Source organism: Sparus aurata, chromosome 20 (genome assembly GCF_900880675.1).
Source record: "Sparus aurata chromosome 20, fSpaAur1.1, whole genome shotgun sequence".
Classification (NCBI taxonomy): domain Eukaryota; kingdom Metazoa; phylum Chordata; class Actinopteri; order Spariformes; family Sparidae; genus Sparus; species Sparus aurata.
In genome coordinates this window covers 126,689-145,215 of record NC_044206.1, presented here as the reverse complement: position 1 = coordinate 145,215, position 18,527 = coordinate 126,689, and the positions used below count along the sequence as shown (strand labels likewise).

The 18,527-nt window shown below is 39.8% G+C and overlaps 1 protein-coding gene across 14 annotated transcripts in view; it reads left to right on the top strand.

Moving 5' to 3' along the window:
- The window catches only part of LOC115570877 (RNA binding protein fox-1 homolog 3-like), a 1,044,539-nt gene that overhangs the window by 943,164 nt on the left and 82,848 nt on the right, over positions 1 to 18,527 (top strand). For all 14 annotated transcript variants that reach the window (XM_030399653.1, XM_030399654.1, XM_030399661.1 and 11 more), the window contains one exon: positions 11,928 to 11,981. In XM_030399653.1, coding sequence (XP_030255513.1) covers positions 11,928 to 11,981 — 54 coding nt within the window. The remainder of the gene's footprint in view (positions 1 to 11,927; positions 11,982 to 18,527) is intronic.

Sequence of the window (18,527 nt, the reverse complement as noted above, 5' to 3'; positions counted from 1 at the left end):
TTTCCATGGAGTCATAATCATACATTTTCATCCATGAGCCACGGAACTCTACTGCACTCGGTAATCGACTCGTCGGGACTTCCCGTCAACAGGAAGCTGCTGCAGAAGAGTGGTACATTTTGTCAGCTTTTCAGTAGAAATCCAGCTAAGCTAGTGGAGTTTTAATGCCCCGGACTATGTGCTGAGACCCTATTTGTAGTGTTGCTGAATTTTGGTGCTGTTCTGAGCATTATTTGTGGCTTTTTGGTGGTGGTTTATATTTGGATCCATTTACTGCAGTGTATTGTTGTCGTGCGGTCGTTTCTGAGGTTGATATGACTCTGTTAATAAGCAGTCTGCTAACTTGACAGAGAGAGAGTGAAAGAGAGAGAGAGAGAGAGAGAGTGTAACACAGTTTCACGGTGATTTAGACCATGGATTAAATTTACACCGGAATATCCATTTAAAGCTTACCCTTGGGTGTAATATTGCAATTATACAACCATTACTAAAAAATAAATGGCATAATTCAGATATATTTATGTTCTGGGGAAATTAGCTCTAAAGATAAACTCAAACATTTTGCTGGTAATATCTCCATTTCCATGGAAATTCATGAGCTCTGACTCATAACTGATAAACAGTGAGTCACAACAGTAGACTCTGATATGTCATGAAACCTTGTTTACTACTCCGGCAAGTAGACTGACCCTCAGTTACAACATAGCACAATTTCTAGTCCCTGTTGAGTCAGTCTTAAACTGAAATTAATGCAGTTTGAGATTGTGAGATTTGCCAAGCTGAATAAATACCACATACATAAATACAAAACTGTAGCTCAAACTTAACATATCTGCTGAAAAAAAAAATATATTTCCACTGACAAATTCAAGTAGTACATCCATAGACTTCAGATGTACTCATGAAGCTAGTAGCACTGTGCACCCTGCTTACAGTCACAGCAGATGGAGGATGCAGCAGTGCTTAGTAACATTTAGGCTGAACAGTTTCAATGTGATCCAAACATTTTCAATAACTCAACAGCATTGAATAGTCCAAGAGTCAAAATGTGTTAAATGAAAAAATAATTGATCTCTTCCAAAATTCCGAACATGGTTTTATCTAACGAAATATTCTGCTTCAATATTCTGGAGCCTTTCAAAATCAACATTTTCAGTGGGGTCAAAAAACTGTTTCCTTTCCAGCTTGCTGGACACAAGGGATGCCTACACCTACATTAACATGGTGGCGTACCATCAATCTAACAGCATCATGAATTATATTAGTAAAGGAGGTTGCTTGTGCATGTCAAGCAAGCTGCAGTAGTGTGTCATCTATAGCAGTGGTTCCCAACCTGGGGTCCGGGCCCCCCCTGGGGGGGCGCCAGAGATCGCTGGGGGGGCGCACAACTTTGTATGCTCTGAGGTTGTGAGGTTACCAAAGTTATATTTGTGCACATTAAAGCTAGGGTCTACAATCCTGGAGAGCTAGCAAGAGAGCTAGCAAGATTTGAAAGTGGCACCTCCTCTAAGTTCCACAGCCCCCTCCCCACCCCATCAGTGCTCCTTCCAAAGCCACTCCCCCACAAACTTGAACGTGCATCTGTTAGTGGGACTCAGCAGGGAGAAGGAGATGCCGGAGCAAGACGCAGCAATTCAGCTGAATTTAGCACGAAACAGACAGGAAGTCAAGCGCCAAAATAACAAACTACATCCAGTTACTTTTCAAAATAAAACACTCCGTGTTGACACCGGCACACACCGTGAGGCCAGCTGTCTACCGTACTGCTTCTGTTTCTTGACTGTTCTTGGAGTCCTTGGGTGTGGTTCTGGAAGGGGTGGATTCTTGGGACTGCATAGTTCTTCTGGGGGAATTCTATGCTCATCTGGGCAACGATCAGGAAAACTGAACCTTAGCAGTGCTTTGGCTTGGCCATAACAAACACCATGCAGTCCATTAGTGTGCTTGATACCAGTCCACCTGAGGCCAAAGGTCGGTGATCGACTCTGTGGTCGTGTCATCAGACCTGCAGCTATATTGTGTCTTTGACACTCAGGTGAAGAGAGGAGGAGAGTTGTCAACTCGACCTGATGGTGAGTTGGATGAGATGGTGGGAGAGGGTGCAAGACAGACCTGATAAACCTAAATAAGTCATGAGATTGAACTGGGTACATCTGGCAGAGCGATCTGCCAGGTCCATTGTGAAGCGAGGCTGCAGCAGTGCTTCTTGATGTTACTGAGTAAATAACATGTGTGACAATTGCATCTGTAGACCTAACAAAACAATAATTTCAAAAGTTGTAACTACAGTTTTTACTGTGAAAAAACAAGGCCATACTATGAAACACCTGCTCTTAGAATGGAGTTTGGTTTAGCAGTCTACCCACTCGACAGACCATCAGGAGCAGAGTGTATTTAAATGTTAATAATACATAAAATGAGATGAAAGTAGAGATGAGTAATGTTGGAAGTGGAGCTAAATTGACCTGTTCTGACCTCCTCTCAGCCACTCTTAAATAGTCACGTATTATGGCCAAACGGCTATCAAAACAGAGACAGCAGTTATGCTTCGCCACAGCAATGTCATTAGTTTTCAATAAAGTCACAGATTATAAAACAGCAAATAAAATGTCTTCTAGACAGAACAGATGATAGATGACAGTAAAATAACCTGGACATTCAAGAAGGTAGTTGTGAGTGTCAGGACGGTCTACTTTGATGGAGATCTACCATTTCTTTATTTAATTTCTTCTATATAATGACACCAAATGTAGATCACCTACAACTTTACATGATTCCTTGCCTGTCTGGCCATCAGATCTGGGCTTCTAATAGCTAAAAATCCATATGTATTCTCATTTTGTGCTATTAAATTGTCAGACACCTCACATTTTGGTGTCACCAGTCAAATTAGAGGTGCTGTTTTTGTCCAAAATAGCGCAGGGACATGACACAAGCGCAAATTACCTGGATGCGCTCCTCTCATCTCTGTCCTGTGTGGAACTACTACTTCAGAAAACTTCTACAATAACCTCTAGTATCCCACCAGACCAAGAAAATGCATGAGCTCCTTTTTTGTGGCAGGTGTAGAATACTGTTCAGCAGTTTGGTTTTTGTCCTGCACTGGACAAACTGTTCCCTGCCTGACCCTCTGTCCCAGGTACATCCCAATCGCCGTAGGGAACTCACACTTGGCGAGGTCAATGGTGAGGTGCACTGTAACGGGGTTCTACTTTAAACTCCACAAAAACGGAAAAAAAAAAACAAAACGATGGTGCAAAAATAGCTTTTGATCACACCAACCTCCCCAATGCAATATTGCAAATATTTACAAAAGTGAACTGTACAATATCTTATGTCTAAATAAGGTGAAGATTGAATTATTCAGTAATTCAATAGCTTCAAAGAAACAAAAACAAAACAAAAGTTGAGCAACACAGTTAAACTCAGAGGTTACCTTCTCTGTAACCATCATAGCATAGCGGGTGGCAGTAGCTCAGTCAGTAAAGACTGAGTGAAGTAAAGTAAAGTAAAGACTGGGCTGAGGAGCCTTTAGAAAGGTGCATTGACAGTACTGCTGTGTTGAATTTCATGGCTATAAGGATGACTTATTTTTTAATGTAATGTAATATAATGTTATGTATATTATAAAGATGAGACCTTAAAAATGTGAAATGGAGGGGTTGTTGTATTAAATTTTCTAAAATGTTGAACTTTATATAAGATGCACATGTTTCAAAAGCTCTCTGTTGTATTATTTATTTTAAAATGCAGCCCTTTTTTGACTTGAAATAAAATACATTTTGGCCATTTTATCCCTCCGGTTCCTTGTGAACGCTGACACTATCGTTGGTTAGACTACGTCAATAAACTGTATATTTCACTGGATCATAATGAAAAGTTAGATATGATGATGTTCTGGACCTTTGCTGAAGGACATTTTCTCCAACTAGGTCCTTTGAATTTTAATTAAATTCTTCTGTGACACAACTTTCCCCTGATTTTCATGGAAGATGAGGTTAGTTTGATAACACCAAAGAAGACAAACCAGTGAAGGAATTTCACATTGCTTTATCATCTCCTTGTGTCTTATTGATCAGCTTATTGATCAAGACTACTACATTTGTGCTAATCAAGGCTGTATGTATAGATATATATGGTGTATATTTATGTGGTCTGCTTGACTGCTGGCATGGCAGACAGCATAATTGTTTGAATAGTGCAGCCATTGAAGCCAACAATTAAAAGTAGCTTTCTTCCCACTCTTTAGGCTAAATGGAGGAGTGGTTTTATTTGCCTTAATTTTCATTTAATTCCTAATGATTTTATCTGAAGGAAACACTCACAGACTGAACTAATTATTACCCAAAACCACAAACACACAAATACCCCATGAAAGATAGAGCTTTGAGGCGAGAGACCCTGCCCAGAGGAAGCCCGGGCCCCACGTCCAGAGCCAGGCCGGACGGAGGGCCCGTGAGCGAGCGCCTGGGCGGCAGAGGTCTCCACGCACAGCATTGGCTCTGGATCCAAACTCCTGGATAGGGGCTGGACACTATTCTTCTCCGGAGTTGCCAAAGGTGTGAGGCACTGGGCGGATGCAGGGATACTCACAAATCCCTGGCTGAGCGCCGCCATGTTGGAGTTTACCCCGGTGGACGAGAGGGTCGCCTCCCTATGCCTAAGGGCTGGGGGGAAAACTCTGGCTGTTGTCTGTGCATATGCACCGAACAGCAGTTCGGAGTATGCAGCCTTTTCTGGGGTCCTGGCTGGGGCCCTGCATGGGGCTCCAGTGGGGGACTCCGTGGTCCTACTGGGAGACTTTAATTTTCAACACCATACTCAGAAATACACAAAAAATGTAATGATGAGTTATGTTAATTGTTTCTTCATTTAGGACTTTCTTTCTTTGTCACAGTGTGTCTAATAGATTTACGACAAGCATGCAAATATGTATATCATTTTACGTGTTTTTTGTTGGTGGAATTCCTTTGTCTTCAGGCCTGCTGCTGGTGCTGTGACCTTGCTTTTGCTCAGCCGTCTACTCCATGTTTATTTATTTATTGAAATAAACTACTCGATTCAAGGTTAAGTTATGGGGAGCACAACACTGAGAATTATCATATTGCTTGCCAAGGTTAGTGCTGCTTCACTTAGCCATGAGTTTATCTAGCTGCTCCTATATGGCAAAGGCTGCAACTGAGCATCCACTGATCTGAGTTTTTTAAAGTTATTTCTATTTATAGTGAAGGTGGTTATAGCTGCTGTTCTACACTGATATTTGTAAATTATATATATACTAAGATTTATTAATTAAGTGTTTCACTTGATTTGATTTGATTTGATTTTCATTTGAAAATAAAATTGCCTAACATTGTTTGGAAAAAAATGGCATATTTGAAACAGAGAAGGGAATTCATATACAACTTTTATAGAAAAATCAGAGTTGAAAAAAAACCCCCACACAGATCTCACCATTATGATGTGTATCATCATGCCTCTGTCGGTTCCACAATAATGGCATGCTGTAGGAAATGACACACTGGAGTGGCTTTCTGCCAGTGCTACTTGGTTCAGTGTGAATAAACAAAGGTGGTGTGAAGTCGAGCCTAATTGTCTACTGATGCTACTGTCTGGTTCAGAAAGATGAAAAGTCATGTAGCTGTTACCTCTGTCTCTCAGTGGAGGTTCAGAATATGACTTCATTTCCAAAGACTTAGGGTTGGTTGGGAATTGTTCACATCTGCTGAGTGGAGAGGGATTTAACCTTCCATCAAGGAGTGAATCAGAGTAACCAGAATCACATTGGCTGAACAACTGTGGTGGTCGAAGACATTAAAGCCTTAAAACCTTGAAGCTTTAAAAAAGCTTACTAGCCATCACAACTTCATGGAGGAGACTAGAATTATGCACTCTAAGGAGTTCTAAGATTGTTTTGCTCTGAACAGCGATGCTGGTTTGGCTGTGGATGGTGAGAAGCAAACATCTTAAAAATAGGTCTGTGGATGCAGTCTGCACATCGCACCTGTCATTAAGTAGGGACTCTATCTCTTCATTGCACTCACTGAGATTTAGCCTGCTTAAGACTTCAGGGCAGCAAAGTTTGTTGTATAACGACTTCTCTTTTCTCTGGTTGGTCCAAAAGATTTTAAAGATCAAAAAAGTCACCAGGAGTCTTCAAGGCCGAGTGTAGTAGGACTTTATTTGCCAGCAAAAAAGAACAGGATCAGACACAGACAAAATCTGTGAAAAAACAAACTGACCGGAGGCTCAAAGCCCTGAACATCCTCTTTTAAACACAGTCCATTTGGACATCAACCAATCTCTATTCTTCTTGATTTCTGCTGACACTGCTATTTCTCTATGAAACAACCCATATTTTTTATGGCGGTCCCCGTATCTCTAGTGGAAAAACCCTGTATTACCTTCTGCATGTTGACCTGTTGCTCTTCGCCTCGCTTTGTTTTTTTCTAAGAAGGTGCCTTCCCTGCGTACTTATCACTGGCTCTTAGAAACTCTGGCCTTGAGGCCTTCAGGCTTTCTGATAACTCCCTTTCTTGATGCATCCCATTATATCTAAACACTCTTTACACTGTAGTTTTGAAATGAAAGTGTTACATATTTGGTTATATGATGTAATTCTTAGATTTGTGGTTACATTTTGACATTTCACATCATCTGACTATAGCAGCTTTAATCAGTAGATGCACTTTTCAGTCAGCTGGTGCCCAGTTGTATGCTTCAGCAACTCTTTCACACTTCTTACGCTTTGTTTCTTACTTTTATCATTATAACAGTTATTATCAGTTACCATTAGTCACTATGTACTTACTATGGTTATTTTTCACTACAGGTTTTACACTCTTTCTCAGGGAAGAAATGAATCGCTCTACAATGGGGTTCTCGATTGTTACGCAAATTGTCCAAGCAACAATCTTTGTTGTTGGCTATGGTGCCGCTTTGGCACACACTCCAAACAATGTGCTGGCCTACATTATAGGAGTAGCTTCTTGTGAGGGAGGATTGGTTACAGCACAATCTAGTAGCTCTTGGGACCAGTAAAGTTAAACACAGCTTTACGGGTGTAACTTTGCCTACCAACCTGTGAACATGCACTTACTGAAATGCAGGTCAGCAACAGACAGGGGATTGTCTCCTTAAGTGGACTCAGGCTAAAAAAACATGGTAGTAACCACTAGTAACAGTAAAAAAGTTGTTTTTCAAAGGGTAGCACGCTGTGGCTCTATCTATGGCTGTATTTCACTCAGGCTGAAATGCAAAACAGTATCAGCCAGGTATAAAATTTGTCTCACAGGGCCGTTGGCATGCTTCGATTAAAAGAGGACCACTTAAATTGACATCAAATTCTGACAGCTTGACAAGAATGCATCAAAGACTGTGTATTCAAATGCTGAACTGAAATTCTCATGATTTCTACAGAGAACTTACACTTTAATTGATTGCAGCAATAACAAACGGCTCAAAGTGGTAGTTAATGACCTTAAAAGATTTTGGTTAATCAAATGGGTTATCAATTTGACTGATATATTATTTCTCACCGCAATGTTTATGTCTACTCCTGTAGCGGACTAGTGGGGTTAAATGTAAAATGTTTTAGCCAAAAATGTTTGGCTAGAGAGTTGAAAATGATGCCTAAATTAATACTGCATAATAATGAATGATTGCCAACACTACACTTTCTCATGTGGATGTACCATTAATGCAGTGATAATACGCAACATTGTTAGAGAAAGTGGGTTTAATTTGGCTATCATTGATAATTAATGATTATCAGGGATAATCACATTAAAATTATAATTTACATTAGATTGCCTCAGAAGCACCACCCTTGAAGGGAAAAGATAGCCAATTCAATAACCCAGTCTCATTCAAAGCTAAACTGTCAGTTTGAGAGGATGTAAAATTCACTCTTGTATAATATCAAATAGACAGCATGTAGGTAGTCTTTTATTTAACCATGTGCTTACTGTTATTACATGTAGGTGTGTTATGGTCTGGGCTGAAGAATGAGTTAGTGTGTCTGATGTGCCAGAGTCTGTGAGAAGCCTAACTCTACTAAAATCAACTAAGCCATGTAGCAAAGCAAACCTCAATAACCTGACTACACAGAGATCACAATGGCTCCCTAACAGGCAACAAAATACATTGATTCAGCACATGTGCATTACATCAGCCAGAGTAAGGGTGCACTCACACTTGGCCCAGTTGCTCCATACCGTGCCGAAGCAACCAGGCCTGAGCACGGTGACCTCTTTTAGATACGTCATCAAGTCGTAGCATAGTTGCAGCACAGTGGAGAAGAAAAACACAGAGAACGTGACACTTTACTAACTTTTTTGTGGCTTATTTTGTGTTGTTTTGGTGATAGACAGCCCTCTCACATTCCTGGATTTCTCGATTCTCAAGTCATACGCACGATAATACTTCATGTCCAGATTGCTCATCCATGCTCTTGCATTAGCAACTGGACTGTGCCGAAGCACACTTCATCCAAATGTGCACGGTACAGAGTGCTCACACTTCGAAGAAACTGGACTTTGGTGATCAAATGTGCATTGGCACAGTATGGGTTGCCTAGTGTGAGTGAACCTTAAACAGTCCTGTACTTAGTTGTGTTATGCTATGCCTGATGCTATCTAGGCCCAGTTCAACGTTATGAGTCTTTGTAGAAAAAGGTACTGGTGTTTTTTTGCCTGATAAGCCAAGCAGGAGAATGTTTTTATCCCAATGTTGAACAGTGCTGTCCTTGCGGCAAAAGATGGCCGTGTTGCTAGTAATCTGCTTTTATATTAAACATTGCAATCCTGTCAACGATTCAATTTGATTCAGTTCTACAATGCATCACAATGCATCATGTTTACTGCACATGGCTATGTTTTCATCAGAGTACAAGCGGTCATATATATTAACTCCCTTTTTATTTTATGTGCTCTGAGAAAGCACAAACATCACAAAAACTTGAACCACAAGTTTATGTAGGGCTGTTTATTTGTAAACAATATGTTAATTGACATATGAAATATGTTATACTGATTGCTTTAATTGGCCGGGCCTACCTGTGTGAATAAATAGAGTCGACTAGCATGGGTCATTGTGAAATAACCTGGGTTTGGTTTCGTGGTAAAGTGCAGATGTAACCTTTTCTGTGAAGTGGTTGCCTGATGGGAGCTTATATCACGCCTTCGGTGTCTTCAACAGGTGACAAAACCAGGTGTTGTCAACAACAGAATAATACCGTAGATCCTTAGCTATAAAAGCTGCCACAGATTGGATTATTCTCTTCCCTTTCTCCGAGTTGTGTGGCAGAGTTTGCAGCGTGGCATCAGTTCTTGGGTGGACTAGGTCTGCTGTCTTTTGGGCAGCCGCTAACGTTGACGGTAGCCTCTCTGGGTCAAAACGGCTAATTGGTTTCTCAAGTTAGCAGTATTTCCGAGGTATTTAATTTTTGTGTGACACACTTTACACACTGCTTGTGTCTTGCCCAGTTTGCACTTGTCACTGTCTTCATAAAATCCGAAATGGCTCCAGATGGCTGCTTTTAAAATTCTAGGTACATTTTAAATGACTTTTTCCTCAGCCATGTCCACCAACAAATGAGGTGACGCCAGTCAGATAAGATGCATTTAGCACAGTTATTGTGAACTGGCTGAAAGAGTAGAAGAATGAGAGGGTTGAAATGGAGTAGGACTTGTACTGGCGCGGCCCAAAAATCAACAAGTGCCGTTACTAGGCTATAATTGATTCTAGTGTGTCACTGCATCGATGCATAATCGTCCATTTCCGCTTCTCGATGCATCGTTACAACGATTATTTTAACACCCCTAATAGAGACCAGATCTGACCAATCTGTAGAGACCAGATCTGACCAATCAGCAGGTATACTTATCGCCTTGGCTCGCTTGGAACTCGCTTGGTGTTTGTGATCAGAGCAGAGGGAAAGTTTATCAGTGAAGTTGTCTCCTGGCAGTAAATGTATTATCAACCTTATCACTCTGCATGCTAATATCAATGCTATGGCTGTAATGATCTTGATCTTCCTAGAACTTGACAAGAAAAACAGTCTGTTTGCCAAAGTAGTAGTAGTTAATGTCCAACTAGTCACCACATCCCCATTCTTTGTTTGAGAAAGAACTGTAATCTAAAAACAGGAAGTAACACTGGAGTGGGGTTCTGATGACTCGGTTTTCAACCTGTCTGGATTGGATAAGTGATAAAATTGAAACAAAGTTTATTTCGGTATAGTGCTGAGGAATGAGGGTTCTCACATCCTGAGGAAAATAGAGGAAAAGATTCGGTAATCTTGTAATATGGTACAGCATTTAAACATAGTTGACTTTTTTTTGCTTATATCCACAGTGCCCGCTAAAATCAAGATTCCTTTATGCAGCTTTGTCAGAGTTCAAACCAAAGTTTAATTAGATCAGCATTGCTGGTGTTACAATTTTAAGGCCAGTGTTTTGCAGCTGAACAAGTTTGTTAAATGATGGCATTTGTGCTTAGAGTTTATTAGTTAAGATTTTTGTTTTTAATACATGTGCTTTAGATTTTCAGAATTTAGAGATCAATCTACAGCAATGTAGTCCTATTTGAAAAGTTAGTAATATGTTTTTAGCTTTGTTGTCCTGTGATAACCACAAATCTCTAAGTCAACTTAATAATTGAAATCATTCAATTATTTTTTTTTTTTAAAATCTAAATAAAATGGGAAATTTAATGGGAAAGAAAATACAAGTAATATGAAGGCAAATAAATCGTCTGACTATTCAAGTTTTTTGACCCAAAATACAGCTTCTTAAAGGCAATGTTACTGTTCTGTCAGGTATTAGATTGTTGAATATAAAGTATTATAAAGATATGTATATTTTTTAAAAGAGTAATTTAACAGTAGCTCAAAGCTTTTCTAACTTGCGGTGTGGCTTCTCACCTTGCTGCAGTGATGAGCATACTCCAGGGTGTGTCAATATACTGATGACATCACTATATCACAGTTAAGTGTGGGTACAGTTCAGCACAGCCCTCCTCTGACCAAACACCCCAAAGAGTGACGATAGCTGAGGCCAGAAGTGCAGTCGCTAAGAGCTGCCCATAGCAAAAGGGGTTTTCTGATCAAAAATCTTTCATTAAGCAAAAGATTGAAACAACCATGCTGACTAGCCATGCATGATAAGAGGCTCACAAATCTACTGATATACTGTACAAGTCTAATCCAATTTGCTAGTACTACCAAATCTATATGGTACATTGAAGCCCAAGATAGGGCATAAGAATATCTCACACACACTGCTGGAGTTTGAACCATTTTTAACCTATTTAAACTCATACATATAAAAGCCACACATTCACTGCCAACATAAATGCACTTGCTATGTGTCTCTGGACTCACTCACTCTACTCACTCTACAGTAATTAGCCAAAGAAACATCATAAACAGCTTAATCAGTAGATCATATAGGCACCAGATGCATGGCTACACTGCTAAGAGTGAGATTTGCCAGGTAATTACTTTGATGGTCTGCATCATGGGCAGACAAGTGGTTTATTACGAGCCTTGATGCCACCCCTCCCCCCAAAGTATGGTTATCACTGATGGACGAACTGCCTTCTCAGGTTACAAGCAATTTTCTGGTTAAACTGAGAGGGCACTCACCTTCACTAAAATTAAATGAAATTATAGAAAAAATAAAGTAATATGATGGGCATCAGTAAGATCAGTGGTGCGTGCTGAGGCGCTGCACTGCTTTAGCGTCCACATCTACCACTGTAAAGTTGATTATTGGTGGTGAAGCATGAAGCTGTGTGTTATTTTTTTAAATCTACTTAGTACATTTTATTTTATTTTATTTTACAGTAGAAGAGAATACTAATTGCTTTCTCCCCTTCCTCTCTCTTTATCCCCTGACCACCCCCTCCCTTCCTGTCTCCCACAGCAATTTGGCAAGATTTTAGACGTGGAGATTATTTTCAATGAGCGAGGCTCCAAGGTAAGTGCACTATAACCATGTCTTTAACAACATTCCGTCACTCACATGGTTTTCCAGCCAATTGTATTTGTCCCTTGCCCTCCTTTTCTTCTGCAGTCCTCCACACAACTCACTGTCTTCACAGCTCTTTTTTCCTTCTGTCTAATAGTGATTACGGATCTAGCAGTTACACTAGCCTGCAGGCAGATTTTGCACCTTACTAGTCTGCTGTACATTGTGACAGAGTATAAATCACTCACACTTATTTTGATGCTGACATTTAGATTCGCTCAGTCTACAAACACACACTATCTTGCCTGGTTAGCCTCTCATCTTCTAAAGTAAGAATAAACTGTGTAAATATAATCCACCAAGATACAATCCAGCGCAGTTGAATTTCATAACACAGTACACTCTTATACCAAGGATTAACCCTCTAGCCATTTCATGCAGCCTTTACATTTTGTATTAGGAAGCCGATTGCACCAGGTGTTATAAGTTATGTATGTGATGTAGTATGAACTAACTCCTGAATGAAATATTTTTAAAAGAAATGAAATCACATTTCACAGCCATAACTATCATTGTCCTTGTGGATTTGGTTTTTACTATTTCATGTTTATCTTTTAGTTTCCATGTTTATAATTTCGAGCATTTGGTTTGAGTGTTATGTTCTATACCAGTTGTAAAATGTTTCACAATGTTGTTATAACCTAACAAAAACCCAGTAACGTAGACTGACCCTCAGTAGAGCACATACTGTACCTCCACCAAAGCTCAGCAATCCCCTTTTGTACTCACTCATAAATGCCAGCCACCTAAATAGAGTGGTGTAGCAATGATGTATTACTGTACGCTAATCCGGAAGTTAGCATTGCCCTGGTTCCCCTGACAGAAAAGCCTATGGGATTTTTCTTCTGGATTTAAGATTATTGTCAGAAAAAGCTCTATTGCAATTTTATGATACTTACAGGTTTTGTTCAGCAAGATAATCTTCACAAACACCACTTCTGTGATTTACAAAGCATAAATTAAATGGCCAGAAGGAAAGGCTATGGCTATAAACAGACTACATTGCGGTCGCATGACTTAAACATCGCCACCACTAACGTCACAAAATCACTATACACGTTTTCAGTAAATTGATCAATGTACAAGTTGTAAAGTTAGAGTTGGAATAATTTGTAACTGAAGTCCACCTATGAAGATGGACTAGTGAGTAGATGAATCTCTGGTTTGGCATAATGACATTTAACAGTCATGACAACTTTTGTAGTCTCATCCAGCCACATGTAAGCAACCTCCATTTTATAAAACACCTAAGCACTTTATAATTCAATTTGTTATGTATTTTATGTCGTAGAACAAAGTGTGTTACTATATTAAGTCTGTGGTAACCATTGACCTTATTTCCAGCATTCAACCCAAAAAACAATGAAAAAAACCCTCTATACTTTGAGATAAGAGAACCAGGTGTGCTAACTGTTTTGTTTTAGGACGAGAGACAATTTATATGCCTTATATATTGAGATCTGTACAAACATTACCTCCGCTGAGGAGGGTATGCTTTCACCTCTGCCCGTTTGTTTATTGTAACAAATGTTATTCCATGGATGGTAGAACAAATATGGTCAGTTATGTTGCATACTTTGATATTTCCCTATATCACCCTAAACTGTGTGAATACTGTTAATTCCAAACCATATTTAATTGCTATATAGTATAGAGAAATTAATATGTTCCAACTTCCTTTAATTAGATGTCACTAGATACTTCTTCGCAACTGATTTACAAATTACTTTTCTTTTGTCAGCCCAATTCAATAAATTACTTCAACCTTACTTAATAAGACTTTTGTAATATGTGTTAACAATTACAAGAGTTTCTAGACAACAAGCATGCCCCCTACAGAAAGTAGTATTGAATAATGCAGTTAAATAAAAGGCATAGCTGGTTACAATTGTTAAATGACATTTTCTTGTCTCCTAGTCCTACATGCCTTTTGCCAAAGCCTAAAAAAAAAGTTTATGTTTAAGTTTATGTTTCTGAAAAACCTAAATTAATGAGGAGATCACTGTTTAGTTTTGATGAGGAAGAAAAGGATAAATATTATATGGCATTCACACCTCAACCCAACCAAACACCAAAGGGAGACAGCTCACTACACCACCATCTTCAGAAGAAATCGGTTATGTGGTTCATCCAGCCCATAAAATGTTAATTAACACGCTAACATTTCTGCAAACCACAGATACGTTCAAAGTATGTACGTGTCATAGGCTACATACCATACTGACAATTGCACAAATCGTCTCATATCATGTTGATATACCATGCTCATTACTTGACTTTCATATCCTGGTGTGGAGTTGCAGGCGGTGAGGGTGCTAAGCGGGTGACCCCAGGTTGAGCCTGCATGTCAATATTTGTAAACGTGACACAGCAGGATATTTTTTAAGGGGCCTTCCATTAAATTTCTAGCTATGTTTGTGGCCAAAAAACTCTGATATTTTTGGCCGGAAATTGAACTGTCTGCAGCCATTAAGTGGGAATGCTTAAGCTACCAGTGGAAGCAGATGGACAATAAAAAAACAGCGGATCCCGTGATTACAAGCAAACGAGTATTGCTGCTGTGCTGAAGTTTCCATCTTATAAGTTCACTAACAACGACAGTCATAGCCGATACGCATGGCTTTTTGCAATAAAAGACAGGAAAGTTACAGTACTTCAAAATGCAATCACTTATTACTAGTTACCTTCATTTTAAAGTAATATATGTATATTATTAGCCTACATCATTAGGCCTACAAAATACGGCTCATACCAGTCAACCAGAGGCTCAACAAATAACTTAAAAGCTCGGCCATATTAAACACATGTGTAGCCTATAATAATATGGTCATGCGCGGTGTGGATGGGTTCTTTAAAAAACAACAAGAAGTGTTTCACTTTGGTCAGTAACACGGATTGAAGCCCTTATGTGACATTACTGTGGTAAAATATTACTGAAATAGTATTAATAACGCATTATATTACTCTGTTACCTCTAAAACAAATATATCATTGTAACGCGTTACTGCCAACACTACTCACTATTGGTAGAACACTGTCTTAAATTCATTGCTGCAGCTTCACATTAAACCCATTTAACTTGCAAAACACAAGTTGAACTCTATTTTGCATCAGATTATCAAAGGAAATGCATTGTAAAACTGGTTTAGCATCAAGATCATTCATCAAAAATGATGAAGAACTATATTAAATGAGGTAAGTTACACCATTTATGTATCTTACTCATGTAACACAACTTAAACAAATAAACAAATCAGTGTTGACTCGTCACAAAAGGGAAGTGAACCCTGGTCTCTGTGCAGTGTCCAGTGATGATCCATCCAACCATTCCAAACACCACCCAACTCGGTCTTTCTCACTCTTTATACTATTGCACTGGAGGGCCAATTCAAGAAGTGATATGAGAGGGGTACCTATAGAGTCAAACTTAGAAGTGGCAAGTGGACAAGGCTGCTGTGTTTGATGCACTGAGACTGAGAACAGGCTGCCTCTCAGACTATAACAAATGGGAAGCAGACGTACTAAACAAAATACATTTTATTTAACAAAGATTAATTTGAAGATAATAAATGTATCGCAAAATGTAATTTCTAACAAGGAAGTCTGATAACTCAGGAAATACAAAATAAACTATACAGAAAATCAAAAGACTCAAAGACACCAAATGATGTGGTGCCAGGGGACTAGGAAGCAACAGACTGGCAGGATGGGGCAGGTTTTATGGAAAGTGGAGGCAATGGCCAGCTGCCCCCAATTCCTTGATGATCTCAATCAAGGGATCAGGAACACTGAAACAAAAAAACACAAAACAGCAACCACACACAACACAGCAAGCCCTATCAATGGCCCTGGGGCCTTCACAACTACCACTTCAATGGGTCATAATGACCAATGGCAATATTGGAGCCATAATGGTTAAGCACAGTTGCTTGTTCTTCTGCTTGAACTGTGCTAGTAGTGCTAGAACAAATAAAAATAAAAATTGTGCTGTAGGAACATGAAATAAGAGATCACTGACATGGATAGATGAGACTCAATAGTTGAAGGTCTGGAGGCAGGTTTTGCCACGTGTGGGCTGCTGAGTGAGTTGCTTCTGCAGGCCCAGTCTGAGATGTCGACAAGGTCTCATTAGCATGCTTTGAAGGCTTCATAGAGTCAAGGCTCACTGATGCTGTGGAGACTTGATGCTGAAGGCCCACAGGGTCCTTGCACACCAGCAAAGCAACTGCATCCTACAGCAAATACAAACACACACACATACACACACACATGCACACAAACACACACACACACACACACACACACACACATGCACATCCCAAACTCCATTGTGTGTAATTCAATTAGGTCCAGTTGTTTCTGTGCATGTCCAGTAGAGACTTGGTTGCTTGAAAGAACAAAAAATATAAAAGCACATGCAAATGCATCCGCATATACACACACAAAGAAAAGGTTATAATTAGATGGTTAGCTATTAACACTAAAGGCTGTCCTTTACTGACTAACTGATTGACTGACTGATGAAGTTCAACATTGCCCCATTGAATGTAGTTTCTTGGCTGTTACTCTTTCCAAAGTGAGCAAATGCAAATGTTGGATAAGTATCGTAATTTCAGAGTCCATCTATATAGGCATGGCCCTCTAAAGGGCCGTCCACATGGACGAGAACTATCTGTTTTTCCTCCGTCTTGCTCTGCATCGTTTCAAGAATATGTGCATCCATACGGATCCACTGAAATGACCGAAAACGCTGTAGTGCATATTCCAGGCCTATAGGTGGCGCTTTTACCACTTCTGATGTGTGTTTGGGATCATTGTCCTGTTGGAACACTCAATCTTCTGCAGATGATTTTAGGTTCCTTCTTCTTCATTATTCCATTTACTATCTTTAGAGCAGCAGATCCACTGGCAGCAAAACAACCCCATAGCGTAATACTACCAGCACCATGACAGTAGGTATGGTCTTCTTGGGGATAAAGGCCTCACCTTCTCTCTTCCAAATATGCTGAACATTGTTACTTTGCTCCAGAGGGATTGTTCTCTGTCCATGTGATCAGCAGCAAACTTCAGTAGAGCTTTAGGGTGCCGTGTTTTTTTTGTTATTAACCTTTATTTATACAGGTAAAATCTCATTGAGACCCAGGGTCTCATTTACAAGAGAGACCTGTTCCAGGTAGGCAGCAGCAAAACACAAAGTTACAGACTAACTGAACATACAGGAGACACAACACAGAACACAAAAATTACAGTAGTGTAGTGCAAACTACAAAGTGCAAAGAAGAATAGGGCTGGTTATGTACATGTGCAGACCCCCACAAACTGTCTCATCAGCCTTCCTACAAGCAATTTGAAGTCCCCTAAAGGAATAAAGCTGGACAGCTTCAGCTCTGCTGGAGCATGTTCCAGGTTGCAGGCGCAGCGTAGGAGAACGCCTTTTTGCCAAGTTCAGTACGAACTGACGGGATGGCAAACAAGATGAAATCCAGGGACCGGAGGCTGCGATCGGACTGTTTCCGTGTCAAATATGTGGACAAATAGGAGGGAAGCAGTCAGATGATGGAATTATAGATAAATAGATACCAATGAATGGTTCTGAGCATGGAAAGTGAAGACCAGTTTATGAGAGGGGTTTACAACCAGTTATGAATCTCAATGCCCCGTGATACGCGGCATCCAGCAGTTGCATGGAGTGAGCAGAGGCATTCATATATACAACATCATCATAATCCAGGAGTGGCAAGAAAGTAGCCGCAGCAATACGTTTTCTGGCTTTAAAAGAGAAACAGGCTCTATTTCTGAAGAAAACCCCCAGCTTCATCCACTGTGATGCCTAGATATTTGTAAGTGGCCATAGACTCAATGAGGGTATGCAGCAAGGGCTTCTCTCTTGCTCAATTTTCCCTCAGTAGCAGGTTTGTGTTTTCTTTCTGATTGTTGCAGTGGTACGACTGTGCCATGTACTTCGTACTTACAAACAGTTGCTTGAACAGTTTATCTCTGTAAACCTGTAACTGCTTTGAAATGGCTCTAAGTCACTTTCCCGAGTTGCTCAAATCAACAGTGGACTTTCTCAGATCAATGCTGAGCTCTTTAAACGTTCCCATTGCAGTGTTTGTGGTAAGGACAGTATTGAATTATTTAACCCTCCAGCCCTAATTAAATGAATACTATTATGTTATGTACAAAAGTCCTAAATAAATCAGAATAGCTTATTCAAACACTTTACACATACAGCCTGTGACCGGGACTGTATATACGTACAAGATGAAAAAAAAAAGAAATGCAAAAAGAAAAATGAATAATACTGGATAACGCTTCTTTTTAAAATCCAGTAGTGGTTAAAGTCAGAGAAAGAACAAGCGAAAGAGCAGACAAAGCGAATGTACAGTAAATTGTTCGAAATGTGTTGGCATGAAATAACAGTGTGCATCCACGGTGGGTCAATCAATTGTCCCTGTAGTGTCTTAGTGTCTGTATTTAGATATGCAATTAATC